Source organism: Lingula anatina, chromosome 4, assembly GCF_051362555.1.
Source record: "Lingula anatina isolate TDL-2025a chromosome 4, LinAna3.0, whole genome shotgun sequence".
Classification (NCBI taxonomy): domain Eukaryota; kingdom Metazoa; phylum Brachiopoda; class Lingulata; order Lingulida; family Lingulidae; genus Lingula; species Lingula anatina.
In genome coordinates this window covers 29,771,203-29,795,603 of record NC_141770.1, presented here as the reverse complement: position 1 = coordinate 29,795,603, position 24,401 = coordinate 29,771,203, and the positions used below count along the sequence as shown (strand labels likewise).

Below are 24,401 nucleotides of genomic sequence, written 5' to 3'. Positions count from 1 at the left end.
ATGAATATTCCACAAATTGTTCGCCAGTGACTGAGTACCACAATGTGTAACGTCAAAAGTAAATCAAAGCAATCCCTATTAGTATTTACTTGGTGTTATATGCTGAAATCAGAAAAAGAACTGCTTTAATTTTTTCCTAAATTTTCTCTTTCGTTGTTCCGTCCTGTTTTTAAAGAAAACTGATGTTTAAAACAGCAGTATCGTGTGAAATATGATCCATCATTCAATCACACAAGGTGAAATAAAGGTCAGAAAAGATCATTAAAATACAAGGTCACGTGATCAAATCTCTTTGGTTCCGGCCATTCTCCAGCATCCCCAGGGCCCGCAGTCGCTATTCCAGTGTCAGACGTGGCATCACTGAACATTTTTTGTTATGTGTCATACTGGATTTGGTGACTACCTTAAATAGACCTAATTAATCACCATATTGAACCGGATTAATTCACACCAATCACGAGACAAGAAAAACACATGATTTTGTAACAGCTGATCACAAAATCAATGAAGCGGAAATTTTAAACATCCGAGTGGTCAGCCCACTCTCTTATAACCAAACAAGTGCATTTGTACTCGTTTCTATGGTTGGAATCGATTCTGGGTAAAGAAGTACAAGAAAGTTTTCTGATGCGTTTCCATCGACTCTCAGTATATATCAATAACTAGTTTGGGTTCAACATTTATTAAACACTTTGAAGGAAGCAACACATATATCTGACTAGTTCCACATGCCAACTGACGACAGAACTTTGGTTTTAACTTTCAGATCAAAATATAAGTCTAATTTAACCCAAGGCAATCACTAGTAATCAAATATAACTGTTTTTCTAATTAAAAAAATGAAATAATTGGTTTCAGTTTAAGATGAACAAACGTTCCCTGTATTACTTTTACACATATCTACTATGACTGGCTCCACGTGTCAACAGAAGGTAAAAAGTTGGTTTTAACTTTCAAAACAAAATTTTTCTACTTTTGCCCATGATAATCACTATTAGTAAACCAAATATGTCTACCTACCCCTATAATAAAATGAAATAATTGGTCACAGATTATGACAAATAGACAGTTGTCTACTTAATAAAATGAAAAAAAAAATGATTACAGTTTACAATAATCACTAGCAGTAAACCAATTATAACTGTCTACCTACCCCTTTAATAAAATGAAACAGCTGGTTACAGTTTAAGTTGAAAAGCCAATTGTCTAAGTAATACAATGAAATAATGGGCCACAGTTTATGAGGAATAGACATTTATTCTCTGGTTAATGGTCTACAGAATGCATATCATTCTCGGCCACAGCATCACGAACTGCTACTACGTTGAAACAATACAGTGTACATTGATATCTTTGTTGAAATATCTCTCAACCAAAATATTTTGCCAATATCTGTAATCAGCCGGTGTAACGAACTGAGGGTCCGTGTAAAAGAAAGTCCGCCCTTCATTTAGTTGTAATGGTTAGGGTTAGCCTGACATAATTGGGTCAAAATCTAGGGCGATGCTTACCTGTACAAATGAATGGGAAGCGGACTCTCTGACACGTTACACCGACGTAAAAAAATGAAGCTGTACAACAAGATATCAGTTAGAACGGATGGAGGACAAATATAGTTACGTGCTCTACTTCCCATATGCACCTCGAACACGATCGTGCACAGACTCTTTGCATAAATCATAATTTGATGTTATACCAGTATATATCGTACGTGTATATTTGAGGTGTGTTTGAATCAGAAATCGCTATGCGCAGAAGTCTCGTCTTATTTGTTTTAGTTCTACAACTGAAACAACAGAGGGCGCTGTGGTACATGACTCCTGGCAGTTAACTACTAATATTCATCATCGAGATTTTGGTGTCGGTCTCAACTTCCTTATCGTCTAGTCGATCCTCAATATAGTCATCAGCACTTACGGTCATCTGTCTGAGGGCAGTAAGTGCGAGGATGTCCACTCTGGGGTCAGTGGACATTTCGGACTCGTAGTTTTCCACGGGCTGGACGTGATTACTCTGTATGCCGAATGCATCACTGATTTCTTTCAATTTATTTTCAATGGCACGACTGCGAAATATCAAAGATGGGTCTTCAGCTACGTCCTGGCATACTTTGTCCACCTCGGTCAAGACCACGTGGACCGGGATATCTGCAAGAGTTTAAAGGTTAGTTAATGATTTACCCTTCCTACTGCCATGACTATACTATGCCGTATCTGTACTGCTATTTTCGCTGCAATTTAACATCTTAAAAGAAAATGATCGACTTTGATCGATCGACTTTGAAATCCCGGTTTACAAAACTATAGACGTTACCTCTATCACGTGCCAGGGTTTGTACACCCAGCAATTTTTCCTTGACCTTGGAAGACATGACCTTGTATGTGCTGCCATCTATGACAAGTGCTACGCAGTGGATGACGTCAGCCAAACCAGGGTCCTTCACAAAACCAGCAGATTCGCGTGTGATACGCACAGCCGAGTTAAACTGGAGATAAATTAATATAAACTTATAAACTTAATTGCACTTAATTCACCGACTACATTAAAGTAAAACAGCTACAATATATTTTGATAAAGATACAAAAATCACAAACTTTACAATGTTAAATTAACTATATGGGCAAATAGATTCATCTTAATTCTGAAACAAATCACACAGCTTTACGCACAACTTTCAAAAAGATAAGTTTTTGTCTAAGGTAATTCTTTAGAAAAACACATGCTGAAGCATTTTTTTAGCCACATGTCCCAAATGCTTGGCCAAATCAGAGAAGTTGCCATCTAATAATCAGTCTTAGGCTTGTGATAACATATAACTGACATATTCGACAGGGAGTTGGACACCGGCCTCTATGCCATCAGAACACCTCCGTCTTCCCTGACTCTGAACCTCTACGACTTAATACGTCACTGACCTGGAAATGGTCTGGCACGTGACCACCAAGCAGATAAGACATGTCCACCACATCTAGTCCCTGGTCCTCTTCCAGACCCATGGTGTCACACAGACGGAACGCAGGCGTCTGGTGGCCTCCTCGAATCGCATACACACGATACTACCAAAGCAAATAATAATCATAATAATTATTAAAAAATGAGCGAATTTGTACCGTAAGTTTCTCCTTAAAACGTATTACGGTGGCTTTTAAATACCTTTATGTAAAAGCTCGTGTTTCGTGCCCAAGTACAACATCCCACTAATACAGATACCATAATCATTTACACACCTTGGTTGTGAGGCAATGGGGTGTCGTTCCGGTCGCCGCCTGGCTGCGGATTTCACCTTTAAACACAGAGCTCACGGTGTTAAAGAAACTGGATTTCCCCGCCCCCACACTGCCCACCAGGAGGAGCCGTGCGGCGGGGACTTTGGTCGGGCTTGGAGTGGAGAACGACAGCGACCTATCCAACAGGGAGTCTCTAGTTTTGGAAGGAGAGAAGGATTAAAACATTTATTCGAAACGTGCACGTTTCGTTTTCTTTCCAAGTCCAATTTTCATAAAATTAACTTCGTTGAAATATTTGCTGTTCTTCCAGATTCTTAAGTACATCTGTACAATCGTGCAGTTGGCGCCACGATTCTCTATACATGTTCTCAAAACAAATGTCACAACATTTATTATCATTTTTTTCTTTTATGTACATTAAAGAGCTAAATATACCTCACCGCTCCAGTCAATAATGTCACTTTTGCACCATGGTTTATCTTCCCCATATAATTCATCTCCTGGATTTCCCTCTGTCAAAAAATAACTACAATAAGAGACAAATGGACTGTACATAAATACCCGATGTTGTTAAAATATTTGTCAATTGTGCCGTACAAGAAGCATATCTGTTTATATCATTAAATAATGAAAGAAAGTCAAGGTACACTATCATCGCGGTATAATGTAAATAAAAAGGCACGTATTAAAATTTCAGTTTTTTATTCATAACAAACATTCAGCTGAAAACTTTGCAATTTTGTTATATTGCTCTAATCATTCATATCAATACTGATAAATGATCACTGAATTTGGAATGAAACAAAAAATATTCTAATATACCAGTACAGTTGATGAGTACAATGACACTTACGTTTTACAGCATACACTTCAATGATTTACCCTTCCTACTGCCATGACTATACTATGCCGTATCTGTACTGCTATTTTCGCTGCAATTTAACATCAATTTAACGAGATAGGCGTTGCTGTTTCCATTAAATGTTTTGGCACTGTAACCATTGGTATTATAACTATTACCGAAGTTACTGCTGCCATATGTGTTGAAATAAGCACCAGATTTGGTGTATGAATTGGAAAAGAAGATCAGATTGTTACCACCTCCAGATGGACCGTACGTGGCGTCGTCAAAAACATCATTCCCCTTCCCATTGCGAGCGAACTTTACCATGTTTGGAAAGAGCTGGAACAAAAATGCACGGTCATCATTAAAATAACATCCACGTGATGTCCATGCAATGCTCGTGTATCCCCCTATGATGTAACCAGCACTGTTTTGACCAATAGAAACAGTCGGACCCTGGTTGTTGCACTTTTCATGGAAAGCCGGACCACTGCAGCCGTCTCTGGAGGCGCTGTACAGGAGGTCAAGGGTCAAGGCCGGGTCACCAATTCATGCACGGAGCTCTCTACGGTACGCCTTGTTATCAAGTATCGGCATTGCGGCGCAGTGGGCTGAAATAGACGTTAAAATGTGCCTTCTAATAATTTATAAACAGTAACATGTACAGTATCAATGGTGAACCCAGGCCCTCTCGAGGAAAAGAGGGGCTGTTATAATATCAACAAGGGCTATTTAATTATGTGTACATTACATGCGAGGTGCGCAGTATTAATTCAATAAGTGGAAGCCTTTCTCTTAAAGCCACACTTGGGAAACCAAGGTGTATCAGTACCCTCAGATAATATTCCACACCTTGCAGTTCAAATTTTAATGTCCTTTGTTTCTAAGCCAGTAATCTGTTAGAGCCTGATTACATGGAGTTATTGGGGGTGCCCACCATGAGGGGGTGGACTTGTGTCTGAAGTTACCAATCAGTTTATAAGTTATGTAATGGACAGTTTATCTGATAAAGTTTGGTATAAAAATCTGTACACTTAAATTTAGGTGGAGACGGGATAGAAGAGAGAAGTGGAGAGAGGTCATGCTTGTACCATGTAACTTTTAGAGTAGCAAAATATATTGTATTGAAGTTACATCATGGAGTCGTGTCATTATTTTCCGTGTGCAGAATTTAAGGCATGGATCCTGGGAATCTCTTTAGCAGTACTACACATGTATGTACAGATCGCGTTATCCAAAGATGTGAGCCCATTGTACCCAAACCCTTAGGTTTATCTTATAAAGGGTTATTTTATGTAATGTGGGGTCGGGATAGTCAAAGGGAGGTTCCCCACAAGCGGCGAGCTCGCCAAGATCTTAAATTATCGGCATGGAATGAAATGCAGGGACTCCGGGTTTTAATGCCTTGAGTTTCAGATTCAATGTGAATCGGGTTTCAACAGTGAACTCTGAAGAACAACGACAGTGTACGATTTCCGTCAATCAAAAAGAACTGCTCCGCAGTGAATCTGCAGTTGAATGTCATTAGACCAAAATGAAACGTAAAACAGATTTAATTCTGCTTTATTTAATCTTATTTACTGTTTTAAAAAAAAGATGAAAAAGTAAAAAATAAATAATTTTTCTAAAAGAAAAAGACATATCCAATGTTTTTTGTATTTTTTGCTTATCAAAAAACATTTGCTCCTGAAGATGATAAACAATACACGTGCTTGACATGTGCCAAGCTTGACAGCTACACTGGATGCCCGATATCACTATTAGGGCTACGCGATGGCTACACCAAGATCAGTTTTTAAAGCAGAATGTTGCTTGTACTGTGACACTGCAAGATATTTTCAATTCAAACTTCTCCGCGTCAGCCACTTTGTTTCTTGTCTCGTCTGCACGAGATACGTCAGCGCAAGGCGGGAAAGGCAGCTCCAGGAGGGCAAAGATGCGACGTACGAGAGATGGCTTCCAAATATGGGAGCTCCAGGGGGAAAAGCTGTGATGTACTAGACTTGTGACTTCCAAATATGGAAGCACCCCAGGCAAAATTTTGAAGAAGAACGCCCACGAATTTACGGTGGTGGCTAGAGCCTGGTATTGCTGATATGGATTATATATGAAATCAAGATCGAGCTGGCAATACCGGAATCTAAAACCTAGGGTAGGTTTTAACAGCATTCAACAGTTTCGCGGCGAAATTTCGAAGAGAAGGGACAGGTGGGAAGGAAAGCAGGATTGTCAGGCAGCCGTGCGCTTACCGTGTAATTCAGGGAACATTCTTGTACACTTACATGTATTCTCCTTGTTTGTTCCCGAAATTGTTTTCCAGTTGGCTTATCGTTATGGACTTCTATCAACAAATCATTACCTTTTCAAATACTCTCCTTCCCCGGAAACACTAGAAAGCACTTAGGAGAATCCCAGCGTCAAGTACGTAGAACCAGCAAATGCAGTTCCTGTTTGCTTTTACAGCAGAGCGGAAATTCCACAAGTATTGATCGATTCTCTTGAATGCCACTTGCTGCAGTCTGGAAACAGGTCACATCAGGTAAAAAATGGCGCCAACTTGCCATCTCAGCCAGACCAAGTGACAAAGACAGTCGATTGTGTTCAAACCCTTGCAACGGAGTTTTGCAATGGCTTTGATGAGATTAAGGATTAATCTTGCTAGCGTCCGCTGTTAAAAGTGCTAGATGTCCCAGGCCAGGCTCCTCATACACCAGGCAGTGCAAAACCTGGGCTACGGACGACTGTCCTCATTTTATGATATTGACGACTCTGACAGTGTATCCTATTATATCTTAAAATACTTCCTCTAGTTATGTATTGCCCAATACTCCCCGCCTCTACACGCGCTGTAGTTGCAGGGTCCTCGTAGCAGGTGTTTAATCCGTGTAATGGCGCGTGCGGAGGCTGGGAGGCCACTACGGGATTTAGCGGTCTTGCTTTCATGTAGGTTCCTTCGTATATAAATTGATGTATAAATAAAATGAAATAGATACATAAAGTCCTTTGTGGTTAACTCTCAGCCTATATGAAATTCGTCAAACTTGGTGGAAAAATTGCGATTTGAAATATTAACCAGGCAAAACGCTAGCATTGTTATCCCTCTGTTCGGTTTTATTTAATATAACTACATTCCTGGGATCTGCTACATAATTTAGCCAGAAAGAAGTTCATATCTCTAAATTGAAAATCAGTTTGTTTTTTTTTATAATATAAACTCATAACAATCAGTTCAATGAAAGTATAATGGTCTGAATAAGAAACCCAAAAATGAACAACATTTAATAAACAAGTTTTTAAAATTATTTCATTCTTTGATATTTCCTAGAACAATTGCAATGATTATAAGGAAAGCAGGTGCTTTAAAACAGAAATATGACAAGAATTTTTTTTCGTATTGACATATATTAACAACTACCTATTTGTTTTACCTTTGCAAAAAAAAAAGAACATATCTCGTATAAGGTCATATAAATATACTGTGTCATAATGAGAAAAAGTGGCCATGAGCTGGCGATAGAGAAAGGCAGGCACATGAAAATCCCTCTGGAAAAAAGATTCTGCACAGAATCGAGGACGAGAGACATTTCTTAACTTGCAACAAGTACCGCACAGAGTGAAAAAACATGCTTAATTCCCTCTCAAATACTGAAAAACAAAATCATGAATTAGCAGGCAGTGATCAGAAGCTATTTATCCCCTTCAACCCTCAAGACCATACAGGTAAATCCCTTAAAGCGATATTGCAATATATTCAGTTAGCAGCACAATGAATAAGCACCCATCTCATTAATTAAATTTTAGCTAATTATTACGTATATAGAAACCTTGCTTAATATTGTAAAGTGAGATTGCAGGTACTGATGCTTTGATAGATATTTTAACCCTTATTATATCGCATTACCTAACTACAGGGTTACTACTTAATATGGAATATTTTTTATCATTGTTATTTTTGAGTGCTGATTAAATATTTTTTTGGCTTGATACATCAAAAAAGTATGTCAATGAGTGATAAAAATATCCAGTCTTCTATTGTGAGATATTTTGGTCATTAATATAAAATCTGACATTAGATGTCATTCAAAAGAAAAGAACACCCCCAGAAAACCATATCAACAGTTTGATGGCAGTATCAACTTTAAGCTAAGATATTAAAGAAAATGATAGCCTCCGGACAGTGATATGTTACACAGTCAAAGAAATCATTACAGTAAATCAAGAAAAGTCATCAATAGCGGGTATGACCTCCAGCAGCCGCTTGCAGCGCCCTCATCCTACAAGGCATACCCTGTGATAAGGTTTTTAGAGTTTGGATGCGGATATCATTCCACTCAGTGATATTTGCCTGTCGCAGTTCATCACTATTTACCGGCCGATGACCATAGCTATTAATTCTGTTAGTTACTTCCGCCCACAAATTTTCAATTGGGTTAATTTCTGGGGAGTTTGCAGGCCAGGGCAGTTGCTGAACCCATTGGTTTTGAAGAAAAACAGTGATTCTGCGAGCTCGATGTGGGGTTGCGCAGTCGTCTTGGTACACAAAGTTGTTCCTGAAGATGACTCTTACAAATCGAAGCATTGTTTGCTGTAGAATGTCTCTGTAGGAATCCTGGTTGAGGTTGTCTCCTAGAAAAACCAACTGGTTCTGGGCACCAGCATGAAATGCTCCCCAAACAGAGACGTTACCACCCCCTGCTTGCACCCTAGGCAGTGCACACTCATCGTTTTATGCCTCTCGTACACGTCGGCGGACACGGATTCGACCGTCAATCCCAAAAAATCCATATCTGACCTCATCACTGAAAAAGACGTGATTCCAGTGTTTTGGCTGCAAACGCACGTGGTCCCCAGCCCATGGCAGGCGTCGCTGTATATGACCTGCTGTTAACAGTGGTTTCCCTACTGGTCTTCGTGCAAAATAACCGGTTTGCAGTAATCTCTTTTTCACGAGGGACCTTGAAACGGGCGTGTAAATGACATTCTGCCACTCTTTTCTGAAGACACTGGTTGTCTTAGTACGACCAGAACGGCGCACTCTAAGGAGAAGGCGATTCTGTCTTCTTTGTGTAATACGCGGATACCCTGGTGGAGGTATTGGAGTAGGTTCCCCTGTTGTAGCATTTCTTTGGAGGACTTTACTAACTGTTCCTGAAAAATGTTGAATTGTCTGGCAATGGCTGTCCGTTTCTGGCCATTTTCTCTGAGAGCAAGAATCCTATAGTAAGCTGCGTTGCTTAGCTGTCTAACCATATCTTCTCAAAGGTACCTGTCAAGTTTCAGAGCGATCCCTTTGTTGCTTCTCTTAATACACTCCAAAGATTGACCAAACCCATGCGTTTTTATACAAGGGCAGAAATTGCCGAAGAGACCACCCCTCACATTTCTGACCACAGAACATGCAACTGCATGCATCAATTGTTTCGAGAGTTGTGTGGTAATTAGGTAACACACCTGGCTACACATGGAGTGACACCTCAGTTTTGGATTTAAAAGAGTAAGAGAGAAAATAAATATTTTGTAGGAAATTTACTAGCCGAAAAATAATATTCCATATTAAGTAGTAACCCTGTATTTAACTATTTCACTATTTAACCCCAGAAAATCACTAGTGGGGAATCAAATATAGTTTGTCTTACTAATAAAATAAAATAATGGGCCACAGTTTAAGACGAACATAGAGACGTTCTATGTAATAATGGTCTACACAATGCATATCATTACCGATCACAGCATCACTATCTGCTATTTCGTTGAAACAATACATTGATGTCTTTCTTGAATCCTCTCTCAACCAACTAGAATTAACACAATTACCCAGTGCCTGTTATCAGCTGGTGTGAAGAAGTGATGCTGTAGAAAAAGACATCGTTAGAACGGATGTAGGACAAATGTAGTCACTTGTTCCACTTTCCATGTGTACTTCGAATAAAATCTTGCACAAGTCATTTGTATAAATCACAATTTGAGGTTATACCAGTATAATATACCTGGATATTTGAGGATCGATTGATGTCTAAATCAGTAATCTCTATGCGCAGAAGTCTCGTCTTATTCGTTTTAGTTCTACAACTCAAACAACAGAGGGTGCTGTAGTACATGTACATGCACCGGTAAGCGCGACTCCAGGCAGTTAACTTTTGATATTCATCTTAGACATTTGGGTGTCGGTCTCCTCCATGTCGTCGAGTTTAACCTCAATGTAGTCCTCGGCACTTCCGGTCATCTGTCTAAGGGCGTTCAGAGTCAGGATGTCCACTCTGGGGTCAATGGAGGTCTCGGACTCGTAGTTCTTCACGGGTTGGACGTGATTACTCTGTATGCCGAATGCGTCACTTATTTCTTTCACTTTCTTTTCAATGACACGACTGTGAAATACCACAGATGGGTCTTCGGCTACGTCTTCGCATACTTTGTCCACCTTGGTCAGGACCACGTGGACGGGGATATCTGCAAGAGTTTAAATTAAGTGAATGATGTATTCTTTCCTTTAAAGCAGTATATGTACACACTGAACTGTACTCAAGTCAGCAAGACGTCTGAATAATTTATCAATCAACAAAACACATGCATTTCCCAGGAACAAGCCCCCAACAGAAGAGTGTACAGGGTCTTCTGGTACACATATGCTGAGTAAGGTGAGATCCAGATATATTACCTTTGAGACATCCCCCTTCCACCCCTTGGCTTGCCTAAATAATAGTTTATGTTCAAGCAATTTCAATCATATACAGTGGTCGGAATAATTTTGTTTCCGTTGTACACCGGTGTAACCACGTTCGAAATGTTTTAATCCCTATCTTGTGAATAGAAGGGGGCGGACAAACAATGGAGGGCCATATAAATCCCTTCAAAATTCGAACGCACAAACACAATAGCTTAGGTGGAATAACACAATACTTAATACGAGCGATCCCCATGACGCCGGTTTCTGTGGCCCAGCGCGAGCGTGACAATCCGCTGTAACTAGGTGTAATTAACAGCAGGATACATCAGCCAGAAGGTCCCTATTGTTTGTTGCGGCGATAGGATTATAGCTTGAAGAGGCTAAACCCATGCTAAGGCGTGCCACGCGAAGCGAACTGTCCTTTTGTTCACTAGTTTGGCACGCGCAGCTGGTTTTTAGTGTTGCTAACAAACTGCTAGTTAAATTTGTTATCAGTTATTTCATCCTATATGAAATTTCCGCAGTCAAAAATTGAACTAATTATTGTTTGTTTGGTTGAAATGCATGAGCGTCAGCATCAATCTGTCTCAAAAAATTCCTATTGCATTAATTTATAAATGTATAATTTATTTATGTACTTACGTTTTAATTTGAAATATCTGCATTCAAGCGTTCAAGTATTTATAAAACATGAATGATAATGAAAGAGGAATAAGGAAATAACATATTACTTATATTATGCTTATATTATAATATTGAAATTAAATGAGGTGCATTGACATAGGCGCAATGACAATCCAACTACAACGTGCAACAGGGGGAAGTCTGGCTGTATGATCATACAATATACGAAAGTACGGTCAATTAAAAGTGTAAATCATCAGTTAAATAGGAGGGGGTCTTACTATGGTCGCTATCTATTGTTAAACCCGACTGTTATTGTCTCTCGAACAAGCTTAAAGCATGCCTATACAATTACTGTGTCTCCGGCTGCCGTTCAGAAACACCATGTCGAACGTATTTTGCTACAGTGAGAAACATGGTACACTAGCGACTTGTTTTAGATCACTCAAGAAAGGATGCATACGTGCGACACCAGAGGAAAAACAATCAAGTATGCGTCTGATCCATTAATAGTAATTGCACAGTGCATGTTACTAGACCTTTGTCCTAACTCTGTAGTTAGGAATAGGATGTTTGGATAAAAAGCTTCTATTCAACTCGCTTAGACCTAGGGCGTGATGCTATCATCCGATGAAACACGTAACTGAACCCTCTACCTGAACCTGAAGTCCCTTTATCTGAAACAAAAACTGCCCCTTGAACATGTCCATTTTTTAATCGTCAAATGATTTGTGATTTCATTGAACGTCTTTGATCGAAAGCTTTCAAGTGACAATAACCGAACCATGTGTTGATTATTTATTAAAGCGTAATTAAGTTTATTCAACATGATCTATTTTGTAAACGATACTTGCCAAGATTGAGCTTGGATTGATCACCGTCACTATTTAGCTACTCGCCTATAATGCGTGCTGAACGACAGACAACTTAAAAATATTATCTGTGTAACTGTGCAAATGAACGCATTTAGTTAAAATATAACAAAGCCGGCATTTAATCCATCGAACATATTTATATTTGTTCTTTTTAAACCAGTGTAAGGTTAACGCCAAATCAAAGCAAGCCTTGCAGACTGGTTTTGTTTAAACTGTCGTGCATCAAGTAAAGCTAAGTAAAGCCTGTTTCTACTTCGCAGTGTTCATCCCAGCCATAAAACTGCATGAAGGATAACAAGACTCCGTAGACCTGTGCTTCAGGTTTCCAGGAGTCCCGTGTAACACAATAATATCGAAGGCCTGAGAGTAATACATATATGAGGCCGTGTATGAAAGATTTAACAAATTAGAAATTCAAGAATTTAAACATGCTAGGTACATGCACATCACTTAATAAGTCATTTCACAAAAAACGCATCTAATTGTTTAGATTAACCTTCACTTTTATCGATCTCATCCCATTGTCTCAACCACCTAAAAGAAATATAGAGAACATGAGGAAAAGTAACACGTTTACATGCAGGCGAAGGAGTTATACTTCAATATTAATCGCGAACAATATCAACAGCGACTAAAGACCGTTGCCTGTCTTTCACACTTTTACACAAACACACGAAGGTTTAATAAAGGGAGTCGCGGCGCGATATCTATCTCTTTCATTCGAACAAGCAAAGGGCTGACCCGAAGTAAGCTTTCTATACTAATGTCCTTTTTATTGTGTATTGTAATTACTCTACTTGCTCGCCTCCATTGTCTTGTAAAAGTGACAAAGAATGTGTTGTATTCACACACGAGATGAAAGAACTCCTTTACCTTAAGTTGCATAATGTCTTTCTCAAGGTTATAATCAGTGTGAAGAGGGTGTCTTGCCTCATTTAAAAAGGGTGTTGTTCTTCATACTGGTTGTTGCTTAACTTATGCTAATCTTTAACTTTTATGTACCAATATGGTTTTAATAAATCGCTAAAATTATTAATTTAATGAACATTGTGTATCAAACGTTTTGATACGATTTAAATAAATGGACGAGGAGGATTACGGTATTAGGTTCTATTTACCTCTGGCTTTAACTTCGCCCTGCTATATAAATGAACAAATGTTGCAGATCGTAACAAAAAACTTTCTTATAGTGTTTTATGACATATATGATTTACACATTTGATAGTGAAACACTCCTCGACTTTAACGAATCACCTAACGTAAACTGTCTACCCGCGCTCCCCGAAAAAAACTGTTTCTTTTAATTTTGAAATGAATCGTTTTTAAGGCAAAGAAGTCCATTAAACCCTTTAGTCTCAATATCATTGTACAGCATGTTGTAATCGATATTTAAAAAAGTTAATTTTTGTACTCCGCTTTCATCGAGGATACCTCAAGTTGAGGTTACAATTACGTCGCTCGCCTATGCTACTGGAATATATATTTAAGGACAAATTAAGCTTTGTAAAGTCCCTATTGTCACACACCATAGATACTTTATTTTGTCTTGAATGAAAAAATAGCCTCAAATTATCGTTTTGTGCTTAAACCTTTCATTACTTGAACCAAGATCTGTACTATAGCTACCAAGACGTACATGCATCAAGTTGGGTCTGCTGGGGGAGGGGAGCATTTAAATGATAAACGAGGAAGTCTACCTGCAAAAGCAGCAGCAGTGGTTTAAATAATCGCTATCTAGACTCCTTTTTCTTTGACAGCAACATAAAAAGTGTTTAGGGAGAAAGTCACACAAAGACCCGACGTTGTTTTGTCTTCAGCATTTCCTCTTCCTTGTTATCTGCAATTACTATCGTCAATTAATGAAATCGAGAAAGCAATTAAGTGACGGCACATTGAATATAGTCACTAGGTGCATTTCGCTGAGTGTTTACAAGATCTAGCGACACATTTTATCGCCAAGCGTTCTAGTTTGATTAGTTTAGAAAATTAAACAGTTACTCTGTCGGCTCTCCGTCATTGCTATGAATCTGACATCGAATTTAGTCCAAAATATTAGTAAATTCAGAATTATTAGCTAAAACGTAAATTGCCCTAATTTGTCAGATAATCAAAAATGCCGGTGATCCACGCGGAGGGTATACGCTTTCCTGAAGGTAGCGGCGACGAACGGCGACGATATTTTTCTGAATAGTGAACCTTTATTAGTTACGAAAAGCCCCCTTTTCAACAGGCGCGTTTTATTAATTACTTCATGTCACAAAGTTAATTTATACAGGCAAAACTTTATTTTAAGGAAATAGTTTCACGAAATGAACGAGAGTAAAATATTAGTCGGCACAAATATAAGGCATACAACAATGAGTCATGTTATGGATCATGTTATGGGCCATGTCGGATTATAATGGCATACCTTGATGCAAAACAGTCTATCGTTTCTTCCACCGCGAGTCCCTTTATTTAATGTAATGTATTACTCATTACCCGTTTCATTTGACACTCTCTCTTTTTATCTCCCTTCCCCTTTCTCTTGTTAGAAGGAGGGTACATAATTAAGCACTCAAAATCTGCACCACCAATCCTCAGAAAAACAGAAGTCAACGAACGAGTGGGCTGATCCATCCCGCAAGAAAATACAGTAGTATCGAAGTAGCAAGGAAGCATTAACGCAGTAGTGGTGTGGAGCATATTTGCAGTAGAAATGCAGTATAGCCTACTGCAACTCTACTTCAAAAATTACATAGGGTTGTACAGAGGAGGAGCATTAATGCAGTAGATTAGCAGCATGATAGAAGCATGTTTCAAATATGCTAATTAGATCCCACATCGGAGCAGATTTGAAGCATGTTTGCAGTATGATTGCAGTAGTCAACTGCACTGGAGTATCTACTTCGTTTTCGTGCGGGACAACATCTGACACAGCAGAATGAATCAAATAACAGCTAGCACAAATTTATATGCAGTTAGCTATAGTGTCACTACATACATAATCAGCTGCACGCGCGAAGCTGTTGAACAAAAGGATAGTTCGCTACGGGAGACCGTTTGTTTACATAAGTACTCTAAGGGGGCGTGGCTACCCAGGCGACCAAGGGATTAGGCTAGTTACTATATGCCGTCAACAATCGTTTAGCGACCCTATCATTATACACTCTCTCTATTGTATTTTCCACCGCATTAATCGCAGTGTAATCTTCAAATGGTCCACGGGGTAAATGTACACATTCTTAATCCGAGTACGGTACAAATACATGTGCCGGTATGTTCACTCCTTAAAAAGTGAAAGACAGCCCCGCACGAAAACGCAGTAGATGCTCCAGCGCAGTAGACTACTGCAATCATACTGCAAATATGCCTCAAATCTGCTTCGCATTGGGAGCTAATTAGCATATTTGAAACATGCTTTTATCATGCTGCTAATCTACTGCATTAATGCTCCTCTGTACAACCTTATGTAATTTTTGAAGTAGAATTGCAGTAGGGTATACTGCGTTTCTACTGCAAATATGCTCCACACCACTACTGCGTTAATGCTTCTTTGCTACTTCGATACTACTGCATTATCGTGCGGGATATAGTGCATGTAGTATCAAACGTATTCAAAATTTCGCCACCGCACAAAATATGTGTTGCTACTTTTAATGCAAGTAACTATACATTAAAGGAAAAATAGTCCATTTCTTTTCAGTTCCGGTTATAGCCGTTACCTCTGTCACGTGCCAGAGTTTGAATGCCCAGCAATTTGTCCTTGACCTTGGGAGGTATGACCTTGTATGTGCTGCCATCTATGACTAGTGCTACGCAGTGAATGACTTCAGCCAAACCAGGGTCCTTCACAAAACCAGGAGATTTACGTGTGATACGCACAGCCGAGTTAAACTGGAGAGAAATGTAATATTTTTTTTTCTGTATATAAACTTCATTGCACTCTGTTAAAGTCTACATTTGACTAAATGTGTAAAAGTCTTCTGGTTAGACGAAGTTACAAAGAAACTACAAACCATTAAGGCAAAGTGAATTTAAGATAAAACCATTTAGTTAAATCGAAATAAAAAACGATATTAAGCATAATGAACATTTCTTATTCGACTGAGTGCTGAATCATCTTCGTTAGCCTAACGTCACAAATCCATTAATCTGTCTTAGGCTGGGCAAAACAAATATTTGACATATCCACCAGGGTTTTGGACACCATCCTCCTCCCTGTGTGCCTGGAAATGAAAGCAATTTAAAATATCTAATGAAGGTCGGACTGACCTCTAACACCCTGGGTGCTAATTAATACGTCACTGGAAATGGTCCGGCACGTGACCATCCAGCAGATAGGCCATGTCCCCCACATCTAGTCCCTGGTCCTCTTCCAGACCCATGGTGTCACACAGGCGGAACGCCGGCGTCTGGTGGCCTCAGCGGATCTCATACACACGAAACTTTAATAATAATAATAATAATAATAATAATAATAATAATAATAATAATTTAAAAAAAGAAAAAGAACGACAACAACAACGATAAGAGAAAAATAACTACTAGAACTTGTATTAGCATTGAGAGCTTCCATAATTTAAATAAATTGGATGAACTGGCCAAATGATCTATTGTCAAGCGGCTAGGAATAGTCTCCGTTGCCCTGGGCATTACTAGTATGTGAAATAGGTTATAAAACTGAGGCCTCTTCTTGTTCAGTGTTGGATTTTCCACCCTTTCCCACATAGCTTCTTTGATGCCACGTTTGCTCCAGTTTTTCTCCAGGTCTCAGAGTTATTCATATATTTATCATTCTTATTCTACTGGATTACTAACAACGTTCACTCATTAAGAAATAAATAAATAAATAAATAAATAAATAGAGAAAGAAGTGAATCTGTGCCTGGATTTTCTCTTTCAAAACGTATTTTGATGTTTTGATAACCATGTAATTATCTGCACTTTAAAGACCTATGAAGCCTGCTCTTCGTAAACATTCCCTTCATTTTCCAATGGATAAATATATCATAATGCAAGTACATACCTTGGTTGTGAGGCTATGGGGTGCCGTCCCGGTCGCCACCTGGCTGCGGACTTTGTCTTTCCACACAGAGCGCACAGTGTTAAAGAAGCTGGATTTCCCCGCCCCCACACTGCCCACCAGGAGAAGCCGTGCGGCGGGGACTTTGGCCGGGCTTGGAGTGGAGAATGACACCAACTCATCAAAAAGTTTGTCTCTAGTCTAAAATGAAGAGATGAAGACAATAGAGAGCTTTCGCACCTGTACGTTTAGGCGAACGACTACGTTTAGGTCATCATATTTTGCTGTCTAGTGACGTGTACACATACGGTTAGAGAAAACATTATCCGCAGCAAGATTGCTACCCGTTAATGAAAAACGGTTTGACAAATCAGCATAATTTTATGAAATCAAGCCTTTCAAAATTGATCGTTTCTCTGCTAAAATCATATTGGAATTTTTTTTTTGCAATATATGTGAAACATGTTGTCTCTGTTATTTGTGTCTGTGTTTTTTGTTACTATTGAAATATAGGTTTTACCCGTAAAAAAGGCATTTTTCACTGACCACAAGGCAGTCAGAACTGGCCTTCCGCACGCGTGACTGATTGTATGATAAGACTGTTTGGTCATCATTTTTTGAGCAGTTGTTACGAGTACACATGCCTTTGTAAGTGGTCTGTAGACTAGCCGTTTGCACTTGACGCACAACAAGCAGGATATCCGCAAGGTAAGTGCCGTTTAGTAAGATACTACTACTAGCTCGATTTTCTCCTTTAGTTGACAGGGCGTCTCCTTGACTTTTAATGCAAATTTTATGAAGCATTGTTTCGAAAGTCACATGGCGTCCTGTTTTGTGTATTTGAATACATTAATTATAAATAAAAGTAAGGACAGCACATCTTTCTTCACATGAAATTGTCTCTAATAGCAAATATTGATTAATATTCATTATATCAGTAACAAAAACTGACGCTGCATTGATTGGTGACCCGCTTATTTTTTTTCAGCTGAAAATTGCGAAAACATGCAGCTAACTAAGAAGCGCCGTACTGATTCACCAGCAGATTACGTACGTCAGTTACCTGAAAGACAAGTTGGCCTTCGAGAAAGAACGCTTTGAATTAGAAAAGAAAGAGCGAGAAGTTCAAATTGAGAAAGACAAACAAATGATGGAGATGGTTACGTCTTTGGTTAAGAAGAAAAGCTGAATTGACATACTAGGCTCTTGCTGCCTACAAGATACACATGGGCTGAATCTTTGTTAAAACATTATTTTTTTATTCAAGATTTCATTTAAATAAATGTTTGCTTGCGGTATGAATTTTACATTTTACTCTTTAATTTTCCATACGCACAATGTACACGTGTACAGTTCATGCTAAATAGTCCTCCAAGGTGGGAGGATCTAGTTAAAAGTACCGACTCATCTGATTGCCATACACACAGGTATGGGAGTTGACCAGAAGACCACCTACCAAGTACTGCTTGGCTACAGGAGACAACAGAACTTCTTAATTCTTTCGAAAGTCCAGAAAGGCAAAGTTTCACAATAAGTTTCCGAGCTTCCACTCGACGCATACCCGCACATAGGACATTCTCCTGTTGAATTCTTCTTCTTCGGTACTTAAATTTGCTCCTCTGAAGGGACTCAACAGATACCTTTTAACGGGGTAAGCCGGATCTCTATAAATTGGAAGACCATTCCAAAATTACCTAACCTGTCCAATGGTGTATGACCTAATTTAACGTCTCAGCATTAGCCTCGGTCACAACCGGCCGCACGGGCTCTTACGGGCTGTTTGCGTCCAAAATTTGCGCAGAATCTCACGTCCCACTCAAGGCCTTCTTACGCAATTTCGAGTTCGCAGACAGCCCGTAAGCACGTACGGAGGATGCTGGACATGTCCAAAAGCTTCTACGAATAGCCTGCGAACAGCGAGGCCGCAAGCATAACTTGCTCCCCTCGCACGGAGTTAGCAAGAGAAACGCGCGTTGTGCAAGACGCTCATCGCAAGCAATGAAGGAGCAAGTGCCCTTTGCGTGTTGAGTAAGGCGCACGCCCTCACAACTATAACGAACAAAGTCGAGAGCACACCGGGAATACGTCGCACGTGCGTCACCCCCACGCCTGTATATAAAAGGCGTGCTCACGACGAACGCTTGTGTCTTTACAATGAACATCGACTATGTAACGTGTACAGCAATTTTCAAAATTTTCAAATTCTTGCTCAATTTTGTTTCTAATATGCCTCCAAAAGGCAAGAGAAAGAAGCTTACATAGTGGAAAAAAGGGAGGAGGAAGAAAGCCGTACATCACCACAAACGTGTGAGGCAAGTGAGAAGCAAAACTGACGCAAAAGGGCACTACTTTCGCCGCGCTTTGCATTCCCTTCATAAGTGGTGAGTGTGTGCCACGTACACAGGAAGCAAAACAAACTCAAAAAAATGAATACAATTTCCACGACCATCGCTCCTTGCAATTAGCGTCCCTGCCTGAAAGGACATCACATGGGGCCTTGCGACTCCCAACCCAGCAGGCAAACGACATTTATTCTACGTTGATTCAACGTTGATCCACCAAAATTAACATTGATTCAACGGTGAATCAACGTCGATTGTCTGCTGGGAAGGAAGACTTTCCTCTACCTCTACGACCTCTACGGCCTCCGCAACACCCCAAAATCGCAGGGGTCGTACGATCCTGAAATTCGTGCGTCCGGTTGTGACCGAGGCTTTACAGCATGTGAAACATGTATCAGCCTACTATACAATTCGACTATCCGTAAAGGCTAAACGGGTCTTTCTGCGAAATCACGAAAAAATAAACGTCGGTCATTTTACGGTTACGGATAGCTAAATGTAGTCAGTCGCCTAAACGTGCAGGTGCGAAAGCTCTCTAATAACTTGAAATGTGCCGGTTTTCTTAAAATATTGAATGCGCGCTATGGTTCCCTGAATCAGAATCTCAAAAATCTAAACAAAAAAGAAACGATTAGAAAAGTTACTATGAAATGTGTTAAATAATTTAGCAATCGTATTAACATAAAGGCAAGGGAGCACACTGTATACTACAAAAATTAGAAAGAATGAAAGCTTGTAAAAGTCGTACCTTTAATTTTTTTTTTATTTTTTATTTTTATATTTAGTTTCGTCAAAGAGCTACATGTACATATACCTTATTACTCCAGTCGTTAATCTCAGTTTTGCGCCATGGCTTATCTTTCTCATACAATTCATCTTCCAGATTTCCCTCTGTAAAAATAATTAGAGATTAATGTGGTTCGTCTGTCGGGATCAACGAAGACCATCTAATTATCCTATCAATGAATGATTAGTGTTCTGTGTGTGTATGTGCAAATGCCTGGTAAGGCCAATCTGCGCTCAAAGGACTGGCTGCAGTGTGGGCAGGGAATGGTGGCTGCTGTCAAGGGCTTGCTGGTACTGCTTTTTCTGGCGTGTTTTTGTTTTTCTGTCTTGTTTTCATAGGCTTTGGCGCCATAGTGAGCATCTGAACGCCATTTCCGTCTGTTCATTGATTTGAGGTCTCTCCATTATCTTGAACTCATGCAAGCATTCCACCATGTAATTGTTTATAATTGTGAATTTTCTGGCGCACCCGTACTTTGCCATGCTTCTCCAAAGGCCGTCTCTGCTCACAGCATTAAACGCCGTGGTCTGGTCCACATAAGTGGAGTAAAGGTCCACATTCTGTTCCTGGCATTTCTCTTGGAGCTGCCTAGCTGCAAACACCATGTCAATCATTCCACGTTCTTTCTGGAAGGAGACCCTGTTCGAGGTGGGCTATTAGAAGAATAAGTAGAACTCTGGCTAGGACCTTGCCTGAAATGGATAGAAGTGATATTCCACGATGATTGCCACCTTGTATAATGGAAACATATTTAAAGTCCTGTAGAACTGTCTCGTGCTGCCAGATGACCTGGAGCAGTTGTTGGAACTTCTCAGTCAGCACTTTGCCACCAACTTTGTAGATTTCAGCTGGGATGGAGTCTGAGCCAGGTGGTTTGCCACTGTGCAGCTGGTGAAAGTTGGAATGTCATCCAGTGACTCATTGATTGGTACCTGGGGGAGACAGTCGATTGCATCATCATTGATGGTAGAGGGGCGGTTCAGTTCAGTTTCAAGTATTCTGCCCACCTTTCAAGGATCTTTCCTTTGTCAGTGATTAGAATAGAACGATCAGCACTGAGGAGAGGGGCAGAACCGGAGGTAATGGGACCATAGACTTCTCTTAAAGCATTGTAAAAGTTTTTCATATCCTGTCTGTCTGCGAACCTCTGTATTTCGTCAGCTTTGGTACACAACAAGGAGTCCTGCATCTGACGTAGCTTACGCTGTAAGCGTTAACAGCAGACACACTGCCCACCAGGAGGAGCCGTGCGGCGGGCACTTTGGCCGGGCTTGGAGTGGAGAATGACACCAACTCATCAAAAAGTTTGTCTCTAGTCTAAAATTTAGACATTGCTGCGTGCTCTCTTCAATATCTCTCTCTTTGACTGAAACTAAGGATCTTCAATGTGAGCTCTGTAGACTTGGTGTTTGACATTTAACAGCTCTAAAGATAAATATCCTGTTGATTAATATCCATTGTTCTCAAACTATGTATATTAATCGGGCCGTGAAACAGGCATCATATCTATTACTATGATTTAATAATGAAAAGAAGTAAAATTATTCATCGTCGTGCAATATAATAAAATGGAACGTATTATAGTTTCATCATTTTATTCATTACAAATAACCAGGAAGAAAACTTTGCAATTTCGTTGAATTGCTCTAACTATTTAATCACAACTGAGAAAATGATTACTGAAACGTTGCATGAAATCAAACATTGTTTAATATACAGTTGATTAGTATAATGGCACTTACGTTTAACAGCGTATACTTCAATATCGAGATAGGCGTTGTTGTTTCCAGTAAATGTTTGGGCGTTGTAACCATTGGCGTCATAATTAGTACCGATGTAACTGCAGCCATTTGTGTTGAAATAACCGCCAGATTTATTGTATGAATTGGAAAAAAACAACAGATCGTTTCCACAGGGCTCAGAAACACCTGGCCTCTGGACTGGGGCCCCAATCCCCCTTCTCATACTATTCCAATATTCATACCTGTATTCCTCTTCCATATCTAGCCCATAACCATAACTGTCAACAGTATCAAAAGCCGTCTGATTATAGTTTAAATCACCTCCAAACGTGGGGCCATATGTGACGTTGTCATAAACATCATTCCCGTTTCCATTGCGAGCAAACTTTACCATGTTTGGGATGAGTTGGAACAAAAATGCACGGACATCATTAACATAATTTCCGCATGATGACCAGGCAATGATTGTGTATCCCCCTATGACGTAACCAGCACTGTTTTGACCAATAGAAACAGTCGGACCCTGGTTGTTGCACTTCTCATGGAAAGCCTGACCAGTGCAGCCGTCTCTGGAGGCGCTGTACAGGAGGTCAAAGGTCAAGGCCGGGTCACCAATCCATGCACGAAGCTGTTTCCGGTACGCCTTGTTATCAAGTATTGGCATTGTGGCCTAGTGGGCTGAAACAGACGTTTAAATGTGTATTTTAAATATTTTTAAACAACAATATGAACAGTGTCAATGGTGGACCCAGGACCTCTTGGGGGTTTTGTGGGGGTTTCAGTGTGGTAAAGTCGATGAGGGCAATTTGAGCACATTGCATGTAAGGCACTTAGAATTGAATCTGTTTGGTTTTGTCACGGTTTATACGATCTGGTTCCGTCATTGCTGTGCACAACATTTACACCAAGGCAGAAACTATTACGAATGCAATGTACATACATGTGTACAGTTTATCATCTTTATCTAATACCAGTTCTACTTTACAAGGCGGCCTACAATGCCCCACTATATTAATTCTAACACATGACCATGATAATAATTCAGGACTCACATATATGGAAGTTTGACGAGATAGAATAGCAGCCTGTCCAGTTAATATACATGGAAATAACCAAATACAAGAAAAAATCACATTAAAAAATAATATAAGTGACTAAAATTCTTTGGATGCGTGAGAAATACTTAATTGTACTTACTGATATCCACACAAAGTTTCTGATGCATATTACCATTACAAACAGGGTGAATCCATCGAGTTGAGATACAAGTACACTTAGTGCACAGGGGTCGCAACTATAGTCTGTTACAAAATCACTAAATATTCTTCAATTTTTAACAGGCTGTACAAGAAACCACTGAGATATCAGAGGGTACATGTACAGTACACTAGCAACTGTTTTTAAGGGGCAGTGATTACACCATGCTCAGACTTGTTGTCCTATCACATTCAATAACATGTAGCAAATACATCTTTCTGAAAACAACCAGCTACTGCCAGGCAACCGTACATACACCACTGGATATACCATTGTTCGTCATTCACTCAGGCCAATAGATGCGAAATTGACCAGACCCACGCTGCATTTGTCTTATACTCTGCATCTTATAAAACACGAAATTGACATAGTCATGCTTATTTCGTAACTTGCTGGCTCCAATTAATGAAACATTGCTTTTTATAACGTAGCCATTTGAAGCTCAAATATCCACAATAAGAGGCGAACGCGTCATGAGTCGTGTCAATCTCGCATCTATGGAGTTCAATAAGTGGCGAAACAGACACAACCATGTCATTTTTGGGGCTCAAAGCTCTGTAGTGAAAGACGAATGCGGCATGGGCCTTGTCAGTTTGCTGCTATAGGGATTATAACATACGAAATAGACACGGTGCATGTCTTTTTCGCATGTTAAGGGGCGTCTAAAAGATGCACGCGTATGCTGGTATGGCCATGGTATATATATTAATTACTGTACTGACACTACTGGATATCTTAATGTGTCTGCTGTTAACCCACTGTACTGACACTACTGGATATCTTAATGTGTATGTTGTTAACCCACTGTACTGACACTACTGGATATCTTAATGTGTCTGCTGTTAACCCACTGTACTGACACTACTGGATATCTTAATGTGTCTGCTGTTAACCCACAGTACTGACACTACTGGTTATCTTAATGTGTCTGCTGTTAACCCACAGTACTGACACTACTGGATATCTTAATGTGTCTGCTGTTAACCCACTTTACTGACACTACTGGATATCTTATTGTGTCTGTTGTTAACCCA

At 39.7% G+C, this 24,401-nt stretch overlaps 2 protein-coding genes across 2 annotated transcripts; both read right to left on the bottom strand.

The window, feature by feature from the left end:
• Nucleotides 1-666: 666 nt before the first annotated feature.
• LOC106173697 (interferon-induced protein 44-like) lies at nucleotides 667-4,620 on the bottom strand (the record flags this gene model as incomplete). Its single annotated transcript, XM_087011523.1, has 7 exons — nucleotides 667-2,147; nucleotides 2,314-2,485; nucleotides 2,916-3,056; nucleotides 3,228-3,420; nucleotides 3,663-3,739; nucleotides 4,000-4,012; nucleotides 4,133-4,620. Coding segments are annotated over 7 exons (1,404 nt in total), but the record flags the coding sequence as incomplete, so codon positions are not given.
• A 3,468-nt stretch (nucleotides 4,621-8,088) lies between these two features.
• LOC106164827 (uncharacterized) lies at nucleotides 8,089-22,784 on the bottom strand. Its single transcript, XM_087011522.1, has 8 exons — nucleotides 22,111-22,784; nucleotides 20,396-20,472; nucleotides 17,243-17,440; nucleotides 16,943-17,018; nucleotides 16,522-16,636; nucleotides 16,409-16,442; nucleotides 15,939-16,110; nucleotides 8,089-10,518 (listed from the first exon to the last, which is right to left on the bottom strand). Exons 1-8 carry the CDS (start codon nucleotides 22,772-22,774, stop codon nucleotides 10,202-10,204), a joined length of 1,653 nt encoding a protein of 550 aa, XP_086867648.1. The 5' UTR covers nucleotides 22,775-22,784; the 3' UTR covers nucleotides 8,089-10,201.
• Nucleotides 22,785-24,401: the final 1,617 nt, after the last annotated feature.